General features: G+C 37.5%; 1 protein-coding gene across 5 annotated transcripts in view; it reads left to right on the forward strand.

The window, feature by feature from the left end:
* Positions 1-12,526, forward strand: part of ARAP2 (ArfGAP with RhoGAP domain, ankyrin repeat and PH domain 2) — a 129,539-nt gene that overhangs the window by 74,999 nt on the left and 42,014 nt on the right. For all 5 annotated transcript variants that reach the window (XR_014583518.1, XM_083834044.1, XM_083834043.1 and 2 more), the window contains 5 exons: positions 5,477-5,640; positions 7,667-7,879; positions 8,882-8,987; positions 10,257-10,404; positions 11,198-11,266. Coding sequence is in view for 4 of the 5 variants with exons in the window: in XM_083834044.1 (XP_083690170.1) it covers positions 5,477-5,640; positions 7,667-7,879; positions 8,882-8,987; positions 10,257-10,404; positions 11,198-11,266 (700 nt within the window). In the remaining variant the exon portion in view is untranslated. The remainder of the gene's footprint in view (positions 1-5,476; positions 5,641-7,666; positions 7,880-8,881; positions 8,988-10,256; positions 10,405-11,197; positions 11,267-12,526) is intronic.

Below are 12,526 nucleotides of genomic sequence, written 5' to 3' on the forward strand. Positions count from 1 at the left end.
TTTTCTGTTGGTTACTGTAGGCAAAAGGATAACTTGTAACAAACTTCTCATTTAAGAGTGATTGCATACTGAAATAAGGGGTTATAGAACCATAAAATTTCCAAGTCTTACTGCTGAAATAATTGTAATGTCATAAATCTAATAAATAAAATTTTTAAGAAATACTTAGCAGTAAACTTATGCTTCTGTTAAAATCACGGGGTACATAAACTGAATGTTCATTTGATCCATAACTACTCATAGGCAGATTTTACTGTTGATTTGGTACTGCAAGGTGTAGATGTTGGAGAGCTGGGCGATCACCAACCACATGAAGTTTAACAAAAGCAAGTGCCGGGTCCTGCTATTGGGACGAGGCAACCCTGGCTATACATACAGACTGGGAGACGAGACGCTGGACAGCAGCCCTGCAGAGAGGGATCTGGGGGTTGTGGTTGACAGCAAGCTGAATATGAGCCAGCAGTGTGCCCTGGCAGCCAGGAGGGCCAACCGTATCCTGGGGTCCATCAAGCACGGCATTGCTAGTCGGTCGAGGGAAGGGATTGTCCCGCTCTACTCTGCGCTGGTGCGGCCTCACCTCGAGTACTGTGTGCAGTTCTGGGCACCACGGTAAAAAAAGGACATTAAACTGTTGGAGAGCCTCCAGAGGAGGGAGACGAAGATGGTGAAGGGCCTAGAGGGGAAGACATATGAGGAGCGGCTGAGGTCACTGGGCCTGTTCAGCCTGGAGAAGAGGAGGCTGAGGGGGGACCTCATCGCAGCCTACAACTTCCTCGCGAGGGGGAGTGGAGAGGCAGGTGACCTATTCTCCGTTATCACCAGTGATAGGACCCGCGGGAATGGTGTGAAGTTGAGGCAGGGGAAGTTTAGGCTGGACATCAGGAAGAGGTTCTTCACCGAGAGGGTGGTCGCACACTGGAACAGGCTCCCCAGGGATGTAGTCACTGCACCAAGCCTGTCTGAATTTAAGAAGCGATTGGACTGTGCACTTAGTCACATGGTCTAAACTTTTGGGCAGACCTGTGTGGTGCCAGGAGTTGGACTTGATGATCCTTATGGGTCCCTTCCAACTCGGGATATTCTATGTCAGTTGCTCTTCCCCTATCCACCAGTCCTGTAACCCCATTATAGAAGGCCACCGGATTTGTCAGGCACAATCTGCCCTTAGTGAAGCCATGTTGGGTGTCACCAATCACCTCCTTATTTTCCATATGCCATGTTATAGTTTCCAGGAGGATCTGCTCCATGATCTTGCCAGGCACTAGGTGAGACTGACTTGATCTGTACACTGAAAACAACTGCATACAGGCATTTTAAAAAACATATTTAATATATTAAATACTGCTAATTCTCCAATGCCATACCTCAGGGAAAAACAGTTGTGCAGACAATTGGACTTCAAATGTTCTATTTTTTTCCTGTAATCTCTTAAGCTCACTTAGGTGTGAGTGTTTTCAGATCATAATTTGATCCATGTAGTGGTGTGGTTTTTTTCCTGTTACAATTCTCTTGTAGTTAGCTCTTTCTTACTATACATAGTGAATCTTTCCTTCAAACTGGCATAATTTATGTTGATGGTTCCATAATTAGTTTTTCTTGTTAACCCTTTGATAGCGATAAGAGTAAAATGCAGTTATGAGCACAAAATTCTGGAAACCAGAAATAATCTAAACATAAGACTCATCTGAGTGAAATGACTTGTGCTTCTACTATTGTGTCCTGAATATAAGGTCCTTAATATCCTTTTGAAGAAATGTTTGGTGACAAATGTTACATATCTCTAATTATTTTTGGAACTTCTATGGTTTAGTTGCAATTTGATTATTCTTATATAATTTGATTGCAGTGCATACCATTTTAGTACTTCTGTTTTCAGACATAGATTTGCTTGAAATATGCAAATGATTCAGATGTAGAATCACTTGAAAGTTGCCTGAGGGCACTGGGCTGTGCTGATGTCTGTTTCTCAGCCTTTCTCCCTGCAATTCTACCTGGAGTCACTTAATATCACTGCTTTCCCAATGCAGAGCTCTGCAACATAAAACACTGACACAGCTAACACCACTGGACTTTGCAGGATATGCCAATTAAGATGGGCCTGAAGATCAGCCAACAACCTTTGCACTGTTGTGGATGAAGTGTGCTCGCATATTTTTTTTCTATCTTGTTACTAGTGCAGAAAGATATGATGGAAGTCCATGATAAAGTTGAAAAGATAACAGTAACTGCTTTGATGTTGAGAGTAGCTGGTCTTTGACTCCTGCAACCATTTGTGCCAATTTAGTTCCCTCAATCCATTGAGATTCCTGAAATCTGCATTGATGGGATTTCTTGTTTGTTTGCTGGTGTAACTGAATTATGAATTTCTCAGGTGTGGACTGGTATGTGCTTCACACTTAATAGAGCAAATAAACACTGCCATTATTCACATATAACCATCATTGCTAATGTTTTTATGAAGTGTGCGCTTTTTTTCTTTTAACTGGAAGAAGTAGCACATGCATGAAGTGTTTAGTTGATATTTCAGGAATGCATTTTAGGTTAGAGTTTCTGTGCAAAGTAGTTGTGAGTCTGCATGGGCTGTAGATCTTTGTAAGTAAACTTTGTAAGATCTTTGCAGTAACAAATTATTTTAAACATAATTACTTCTGTAAGCTTGGAAGTATTCTTACATTAACCTGATCAATCGTGGTACATGGGACATTAGTGCATTGCAGCCTGTGTTTATATGCGTAGTCTGGAACCTTGTATTTAATATAACTGTATATTAATATTTGCAGTTTGCTCAGTGAGAAGCCTATGTATTCGTTTTTACTACTGTCCACAAAAAAATTCTGTGGAAGAGATGATTGCATTGGCATGAACAGCAGAAGCAAACTCTACAAAGCTGTCTTACTTTATGAAGTTCTGCAGAAGACTTCCACTGTGCTTTGAGGGTATTTTCACTTTTCTGCTAGTAACTAACTACTTGCCCTTTCCTTTTCATACCACCTTCCAGTTTCATGGGGATCAATAAGTGTCCTCTAAGTGTTGTTAAGTTTGGCCGAAAGTGTTAAAATTCAAAGGAATACTTAAACTACTTATTTGTACATTGTTGCATGTTCTTGTGATTTAAATGTATCACAGGTATATTTTCTTTCTACCAAAAATGCTGCTGTTTGTTGTGAGGTTTGTAAGCCAGTCTGAGAATACTTTGAATTCTGAACTGGGTCTGGCATCAGTTTTATTTCCCATTCTCCCTTCATCTCTTTTATGGTGTTGTAAATGCTGAATTGCTCCCAGACTTACCTGACTTTTGTGATTGACTACTCTGGAAATTTTTTTTGACTCGGCAGCAATAGTTAACTTTTGGACAATAACTAGTTGCCTTCTTTGAACAACCCACATTCTACAATACCAGCAAGATTTTTCACATTTTTTCTTTTTTTTTTAAAGAGCAGCTTCTCTTTCATGAATATGGTGGTGCTATAGGACTGCTACTTAAAAGGATGCCCCCTTTTCTTCGATAATTATTAAGAAACTTCATCCTCTAAGAGTTTAACTTGACACCTTTTCAAATTTTAGAAAACAATGATGACATCATCTCTGGGTAGTTCTGATAGTAGTGTGTGTTGTGTTTTTTGCCTTTTTTTTCAGATTTATTGAGTAGATGGGAAGATCTATAGAATACAGGATGTTCTTTTTGACATTGTTTAGGTAATTTGTATATCATGACAGTTGATTGACAAGCACGTGATTGAGACTTTCCTATTGCAGTGAAAAAAAGCTAGATATGCTAAGAATAGCTTTGAAGTTCACCACACTACTCATTCATTGATATACGGCTTGAATCGCCTCTTTTCTTTAGAAATGATAATATTTTCACTACTTCCTGTACATATCATAACTCTCTAGATTAAAAAAAATAAAAATTACTCAGGCTTCCATTTCTTCTTTTGCATAGCGCTGTAATGTGAATACAACTGTCTGCAGGGGAAAAAGACAGTAATAAGCATAATGTGTGCATGCCTTGTGTTGGGAAGCAACATAAGTCTCTTCTAATTCAGTCTTAACCTTTGCTGATCTGCGAGTAATTGAACTGAAGGAATACATTCATTGACAGACTGTTTCCACTCAAATTTCTTCTCTTGTATGACTATGGCAATACCACAGTATGTCAGGATGATGTTTTCTGGAAGCCATTGCTTGAGAACCACTCTCGTATCCATTCTGACAGGTCTTGAGAAAATGTTTGGAGGTTAGGCATACTCATTTTGTTGTACAAATTTGAGAGCTTTACGCAGAGTACGGATTTTTCTTAATGGAAAACAGAGGCTGAAAGTTTTTGCTAGCTAGGCATATGTAATTAGTATGACTTTCAAAGTTATGAAGTAGAAACTTTTTAAAAAGGGGCTTCAGGAAGCTGAAGTGTTTGTGTGCCTTACTGTGCTGCTGAATGATGTATCCTGAGACACTTCAGATCTTGGGTCTGTGTTTGTGCACTGACTGCATCCTCATTTTCTGTTAAGATAAGAATGCTAAAATGGAAATTGTTGAAAAAGCAAAATAAAGATACAAATCAAAAACAGGAGGAAAAAAAAGCAATTCTTTCACCAATATATAGTTATTTTTCCCCAGATAATTAAAAAGAATATTTGTTTACATTTTGAGGAAAGTATTTTCATTGAAATTCAGGAGAACATCCTAACTTTTCCTAATTAGAAAATAAATTGTCGGTGAGGAAAATGTTTCCCACACATTTCTTTACTGGTCCACTGGTAAGATTGCTAGCTATTTTAACACTTAAAACAGTTGTTGATTATATGCATGCATATGGGCGAGCATGCACTCTTAAACCGTTCAGTTTTGTAGCTGTTACCTAGAAGCTATTCTGACAAGGTTAAACAGGAGGTTATTGTAGCAGGTTTAAATAATCAGAACGGGACCATGCTTTGAGATAACAAGTAATTAAGGGGTTGTATTAATTTATTCTACCTCAACTTAGTTTTCTCATATGTTTTCCCGAGTTCTTTAAATCTGTGATTTTCCCAAGGATGATCCTTTCGATACAGGTGAAGGAAGAAAATTCAGTATGTCTTAGCTACCCTATAGAGAAGGGGGGTGGGAAACAGAAAAAGTCTTTCCTAGTTTTGAAAGTTGTCTGTAAATCTTTTGTTTCCTTCTTAACTGTGACTTGGACATATGAATGCAGGTTGCAGGAGGAAGACTGAAGAGTAATTAAAATGTTGTTCAGGTCCTTTCAAAGGTCTGTGACAGGTCTCCGTGTGGATCCTCGATGATTTATTGTGACACTGCTAGTACAAATGGAGTTGGGGAAAAAGGTGCTGTAACAATAAGCAACCATCACAATTCTATGTGGTGGAAGGTGCCTTGATGTCTTATTCCGAGTATTTCTCTGGACAACTTCTGTGCTGTTGTAGAATAACATCAGATTTTTCTTTCTTTCCTGCATTCAAAATATTTTTAAACTTTTCAGAACACTGTACATTCATGGCCATACGAAGCTGGATTTCATGGTCTGGTATACTGCAATTGAAAAAGCAGCAGGTACAGATGGTAATGCGTTACAAGATCAGCAGCTCAGCAAAAATGATGTTCCTATTATAGTGAACAGCTGTATAGCATTTGTTACACAGTATGGTAAGTATAGTAGTTTTTATTCAACCTAATATCATTTGTATAATACCTATACCACAGCACCTTCAGATCTTTTTGAATAAGTTCATATATTACCCAAAGTAAAAACATATCCCCTGTTAGCCCACCGTTCCTTGATGTGATGGTGAAGTACAGTGCCATGCATCTGAGAATAGGCAGTGTGTGGAAGTACAACTTGAGAAATCTCACTCGCGGACACGTTTGTAGTCTTAAAATTGATGACATTATCTGATATAGCTCAGCTTTTGGCTCCCATGCCTCAGTGCAGAGCACCTCAGCCCTAAAAATAAGCTTTGCAAAGCAGGAACAGAAAAGGCCTGATCATAAAATCCTGAAAACTGATAGTAACTGTGAAATCATGTTCAGTATTAAGGCCGCTGTTTTTTCAGGATAGGAGCCTAAGGAGTTGTTTTTGCTTAAGTAAATATTGCCAGCATAACTTTCCATAGCATTAGATCATATGTAGATAGTGTCAGTGTTGTTTTTACTGCTGCAATTTAATAAATTATCTTGTGAAATACTAAATACATACCAACCCTGTACAAACCTGTCTTCAGGATAAATGTCTGTAACCCCTGTCAGTATGAGCAGGCCTAATTTATGTTTCATTGGTTGAAATCTAACTAAATAACTTTTTACTGTGGCAACATTGCATTACGGTAAATAGTTGTTTGGGTTGCAGCTATTGTCAAAAAACATGAAAAAGCGTTTGCTACATTATTTTTTAACTATTAGCAATAGGAGTTATTCTAACTATAATTTATGCTGTTTCATGCACAGAAATGTTGTTAAAGCAGGGTAATGGTGCTCCCCAATCAGAAACATTGCTAGTGTATGCTCTAGATTAAAATTCAATTTCCAGATTATTTTTTTTTTTTAAACAAGGTAGATCTTCATCTATAGATTCCTTCCCTTCGCCCCCTCCTCCTTTCCCAGGATCAGGGTTAATGAGTGTTACAGTTTTCATTTGAAAGTTGAAGGGGTTGTATGTATGCATTATTTGTAGATGTACGTGTTTTTGTCAGAATCAAAGCTCTGTCTTCAGTTGTGGCCTGCAGGTGACTGACACTATCAGGTTCCACAGCTGTTTCTGACAATATGAACACAAGGGTCGTATCAAACGATAGTGCTTGTGGACATCACAGGAAGGGTGAATTGCAAGAACGTAAGACTTGATTTCATAGGTTTCAACAGAATGCTGCATTTGACAAATACATAGGGAAAACAGAATTTTCTATGAAATGATTCTCTTTTTTCAAGTGTGGGGAAGGCAGGAAAAAGAGAAACAGAGTAAAAGAATGGGAATACACATCTATGTCAAGTTTCCACATGCCATATGCAATAACTGAAGGTAAACTTGACTGTTTTAGACTATATTTTTATTTAATTATTTTTTAAAGTTGGCTTTGGTGTTTTCAGTCATTAAATACAAGAATACTGTTTGCCCGGTATCTTCCTTAACCTGAGGAAAATCGGAAAACAGGAATAGTTTCTTCTTATAGCCTTTTTCTTTCTTATAGCCTTCTTCTTCTAGCCTTTTAATAGAGAAGTGTGTCAGGTTGGATGAATACAATACTGAATCCAAAGCTGAGCTGATCAGTAGGGGAATAAAATAGTGGGAGTACTGATAATGAAAGGATTCATGTTGCTTGTGTAGATGCAATACCAGCCATCAAAACTTCTCTCCTTTATTGTGCCTTTTCAAACCATTGATTTAGGAAGTCAGTAAGAGACCTGGGGATATGAACAGCCTGTAAAGCATTCCTTAAACTGTGATCCCAAGCTTGCTTAATTTTATGATGTGTATATTTACAAAGATGTCTGGTTGGTTATAAGCAGACTTGGCAGTGTTTTCTCTAACAAAGCATGCATGTGGAAAGGGTCAGAAAGATACTAGTAGGAGATGTGATCTGTTTGACAGCCAGGTAATAAGGTTTGGAATTTCTAACAGAATATTCAATTTTACAGATACTTCTTTATTTTTCTGTCCTGTATTTCTGTAACCTAGGTTTAGGGAGCAAGCAGATATACCTCAAGAATGGCAATTCTTCTAACGTGACTGAACTTCTGGAAAGTTTCAAAAAAGATGCAAGGAGTGTTAAACTAAGAGCTGGGAAACATCAGCTTGAAGATGTGACTGATGTATTGAAAAGTTTTCTTTCTCAAATAGATGATGCTCTTCTCACTAAAGAACTTTATCCATTCTGGATTTCTGCATTAGGTAATATTTGCAATAACACTCAATACAAGAGAGGTTGGTTGTAAATATTCATTATAAAATCTGGGGGTTTTACTAATTATTTGTCTGTATTGTTTGACAATCTGCAAAACGTTTGTAGCAGAGAAAAATATTTACAGTTTGGCTGAAGTAGACTCCTGTTACCCAATAAATCAAAACATGGTTCATTTGGTTGTTTTTGGAGAGTGCTAGCAATCAACCGGAACAGATAAGGAGTTTCTCAGTTTTTCTTTTCAGAAACCTGAGAGAAATAAGGGACAGAGAAGAAAATGTTAAAAATAAATTAAAAAGCATTACATAAACTTTTGCAATTGCCCCAGTTAGGATTATTCTCTGTAGCCTCTGTGCTTAACGCAACACAGAGCGGCAGACTTAACTTAAAAGTAGAGAGCTGTGTCTTTGTCTCAAATGCTAATTCGCAAGACTGGAATTTTTATCCTTGTGTCTACTACTGTTTCACCTATGTAGCTTTGTACAACATTGTTACTGCTCCCTCTCCTTTGCTATCCTCTTACCAGTCTTACATATTTAGATCTGTAAACTACTTCGGAATTTGAGACATTTCTTCAATAAAAATAAAAAAGATGAAAAGGCATTTTTGTTTCTTACCTCTGGGCACTCTTAAAGTATGTATGTATGTGTGCATGCATAGATGTACACACATATACACACACAAACTGCAAAGTTAAACATCCTTTGAGAGGGAAAAGCAATTACTTTCCTGGAATTTAGCCTTAAACTGCAGGAACTCATGCTTAAATATAGAACTGTCTTATTGCTGATACTATTTCCTTGATCTAGTGTATAATAATAGACTTTGTTAATAGTAGGTTGTCAGTATAGTCTTCATGAAGAAAAGGTTGATTGATAAACTAATTTTAAATTGTTTAAATGAGTAGATGGTGCAGATACAGTTAATGAGAACTGTTGGTGGTTTTTGGTGTACGTTGTTATTAATGCTCAGGGATTATTATTTTTTGGCAGATATGCAGAATGAAAAGGAACGTGTGAGGAAGTATGGAGCTTTCATTCGGACGCTTCCACCAGTCAATAAGGCAACTTTGGCTGCGTTAATTGAACATCTTTACAGGTAAATTCAAATGAAAGAATGTAGCAGAGAAATTTCTCTAACGTGTTCTCAGTATAACTCTACCAAGAATGAAATTTGGATTGTTTCATCAACTAGTAAGTGTCAAGAGCTTAAGTTGTTGTGATGATGAATTATATTTAACAGCCTTTAATTTATAATGTGTTTTTTCTTCAGTTGTGTTTTTAGTAATTGGTAACTATAGTGGGATGGGAATGCCTTACAGTGGTAGAAAGCTGCCTGTATTTGTGTCTGAGCAGCATAATTTTTGATGAATCTTCTTTAGGTGAATTCATTTAATCCCATCTGCTAGCCTTCCAGAGGATTGTTGCAAATGGCTGTTGAGATTAAAAGATTTTTTTTCAGGGGAAACGTCCTTCTCCACAATCTACATCGCAAATGGTAATTTTGAGATTTAGCTCTCCTTCAAATATTTCATCACTGCTTCATTTTGCAACTTGAGGTATTTGTGGAGAATATCCAAAATACAGAGTTGTTTAAACAACAAAGGTCTTCTCCTACTCCTAGATCAAATAAGCAGTAGCAAATATATAAAAATAGTGTGAGTTGGATGATTTTGTAGAGTTAAATGCAGAGTTTTGCATTGTTAAGTAGGAATGGTCATTACAAATCAATTATTTTTCTGGTAAAGTGTAGTGGGTGCATAATATGAAGAAGCTTCTATTTACTGTGGTCAAAAGTAGAGCCGTTACATAGGGGACATCCTTTAAAACTATTTATACAGTTACTAAACTGATTGGTACTACTATTGGGATAAAGATTATATTAAGTATTGTGATTAATGATGTTTCTAAACATATTCAGTTCAGATGTTAATATTCTGTTAAATATGTTCTGAAAGTAGTTTGTATTCATCTGTATAACAGCCAAAATTCTGTATTTGCTTCCAAAAGAGGACTTGCTATGTAAATCATAGAACTAGTATGAGAACTTTAAGTATGGAAAGTAAAAAATGATCTCGTTTGTTTCCATGGTTTGTTTGATCTGAGATGATTGATTTGTAGGATATACTTACATATCATAGTGCAGCAGATAATTTTAATCTCACTTAAGGTGCAGATAGAAATAAAAACGTACTTTCTGTAATAAGATGAAAGAATATAAAGAGGTAAATATATATATATAAAAGCTATTTAATTTCATTTATTGTAGATAATTCTTTTTGAAATGCGCTCCATGTTCTGTACAGAATCCTTAGACAACCAAAGGAACAATGGAACCTTCTAAATATATTTATTTTTCCTTCAACAGGGTGCAGAAATGTTCTGAAATCAATCATATGAACCCTCACAATCTAGCCATGGTGTTTTCTTCATGCTTATTTCAAACTAAAGGCCAGACTAGTGAAGAAGTCAATGTAATTGAAGATCTAATTAAAAACTATGTGCAACTTTTTGATGTAGGTATCTTTATTGAAAGTAGCCTGACTGCTCTGCTATTAGACATGCTAAAATATAGAAATCTCCTTAAAGTTAGAGATGGTCTGGTATTGGTTATACTGTATGAGGAGTTGCAGGGATGTTGAACTCTAATTCAGTGGACATGGTTAATTGCCTGCTTTAAATTTCATTTTCTAGATAGCTTAGTCTGTGCAGGAATGACTATATTTATAGGATTGCTGTGAGATATCATTTTCCAGAATGGTGCACACTTTTCTTGCTGACACTGCTGACAATCTTAAGAAAATTTTGAGATGATAACTATTAAAAGTAATACTTTGGTTCAATTTTTGTAGCCATGGTCAGAACTGAAGCATGGAAGAACTGAGTCTCTGAGCTGTGATTACAGTGAGGGTTTTAGAGAGAACAGTGTTGGGTTCCTTGGGCCTTGAAGGAACCAAAAGAATATTGAATCCAATTGGATTGAAAAGATACTACTAGAAGCAATTTGTCATAGCCATTTTGGTTTAGAGTGTACTGTGTCACTGTAACATTCTGTGTGGCAGTTTTTAATGAAATCCTCTCTCTTCTAATGTGTATTTGGTAAAGTTTGTTGTAATGATCCCATCTTTCTGATTATTTGGCACAGCTGCTTCTATATGAGCATGATTATTTGTATTGTTAGTAATTGTTATTCCTCTTGTGTTTGTATTTATCAGTTTATTACATTGAAATAGTGTTTGCTAGTTAGTGTTATAATTTTTATACTAGCTTATAATTATTAACTGAACAAAAATGATCTAATTTAAACAGATAAATGAAGACCAGGTCAAACAAATGGATATAGAGAACAGCTTTATTACCAGGTGGAAAGACACTCAGGTAAGTGGCAAAAATCAACTGGTATGCAGATACTTTTAACAAAGAGTATTTAGTTGTTTATAGATTTATTTTTTTATACCTTGCTATCTAAATGTGTATTTCTGAGCTTGCACAGTGACTAGTGTTGTTAACTATAAAACTAAGGGAAATATGACGAGGCATAAAGCGCTAAAGCAAAACAACTTTGTGTAAAGCATACTCTGGAATTATCCCAGTGTTTAGGACAGAACATAACTTAAAAAACTTGTGTGCTTTTACTATGTTACATAAATTGTAGTAGAAGGAAATGATCAACATTTACAAGTGTGAAAATGGTGACCCATCATGTTGAATTTTAATTGTGCATATTATTGGGAATTATAAGGTTGAGTCCCTATGGGTTAGGATCAGAGGGAAGGCCAACAAGGCAAGCATCCTGGTGGGGGTCTGTTATAGACCACCGAACCAGGATGAGGAGACTGATGAGGAGTTCTACAGGCAGTTGGCAGAAGCCGCGAAATCGTCAGCGCTTGTTCTCGTGGGGGACTTCAACTTCCCAGACATATCCTGGAAGCACAACACAGCCCAGAGAAAGCAGTCTAGGAGGTTTCTGGAGAGCGTGGAAGATAGCTTCCTGACACAGCTGGTTAGAGAGCCTACCAGGGGAGGTGCCCCACTAGACCTTCTGTTCACAAACAGTGACGGACTGGTGGGAGATGTGGTGGTCGAGAGCTGTCTTGGGCAGAGTGACCGCGAAATGGTAGAGTTCTCTATTCTTGGCGAAGTCAGGAAGGGGACCAGTAAAACCGCTGTCTTGGACTTCCGGAGGGCTGACTTTGAGCTGTTCAGGACACTGGTTGGCAGAGTCCCTTGGGAGGAGGTTCTGAAGGGCAAAGGAGTCCAGGAAGGCTGGGCACTCCTTAAGAAGGAAATCTTAATGGCTCAGGAGTGGTCTGTCCCCATGTGCCCAAAGACGAGCCGACGCGGAACTAGACCGGCCTGGCTGAACAGAGAGTTGTGGCTTGAGCTCAGGAGAAAAAGGAGGGTTTATAATCTTTGGAAAAGAGGGCAGGCTACTCAGGAGGACTATAAGGATGTTGCGAGGCTGTGCAGGGACAAAATTAGAAAGGCCAAAGCTCATCTGGAGCTCAATCTGGCTACTGCCGTTAAAGATAACAAAAATGTTTTTACAAATACATCAACACAAAAAGGAGGACTAAGAAGAATCTCCATCCTTTACTGGATGCGGGGGGAAACTTAGTGACAAAAGATGAGGAAAAG

This window comes from Anser anser (assembly GCF_964211835.1).
Source record: "Anser anser genome assembly, chromosome: 4".
Lineage (NCBI taxonomy): Eukaryota > Metazoa > Chordata > Aves > Anseriformes > Anatidae > Anser > Anser anser.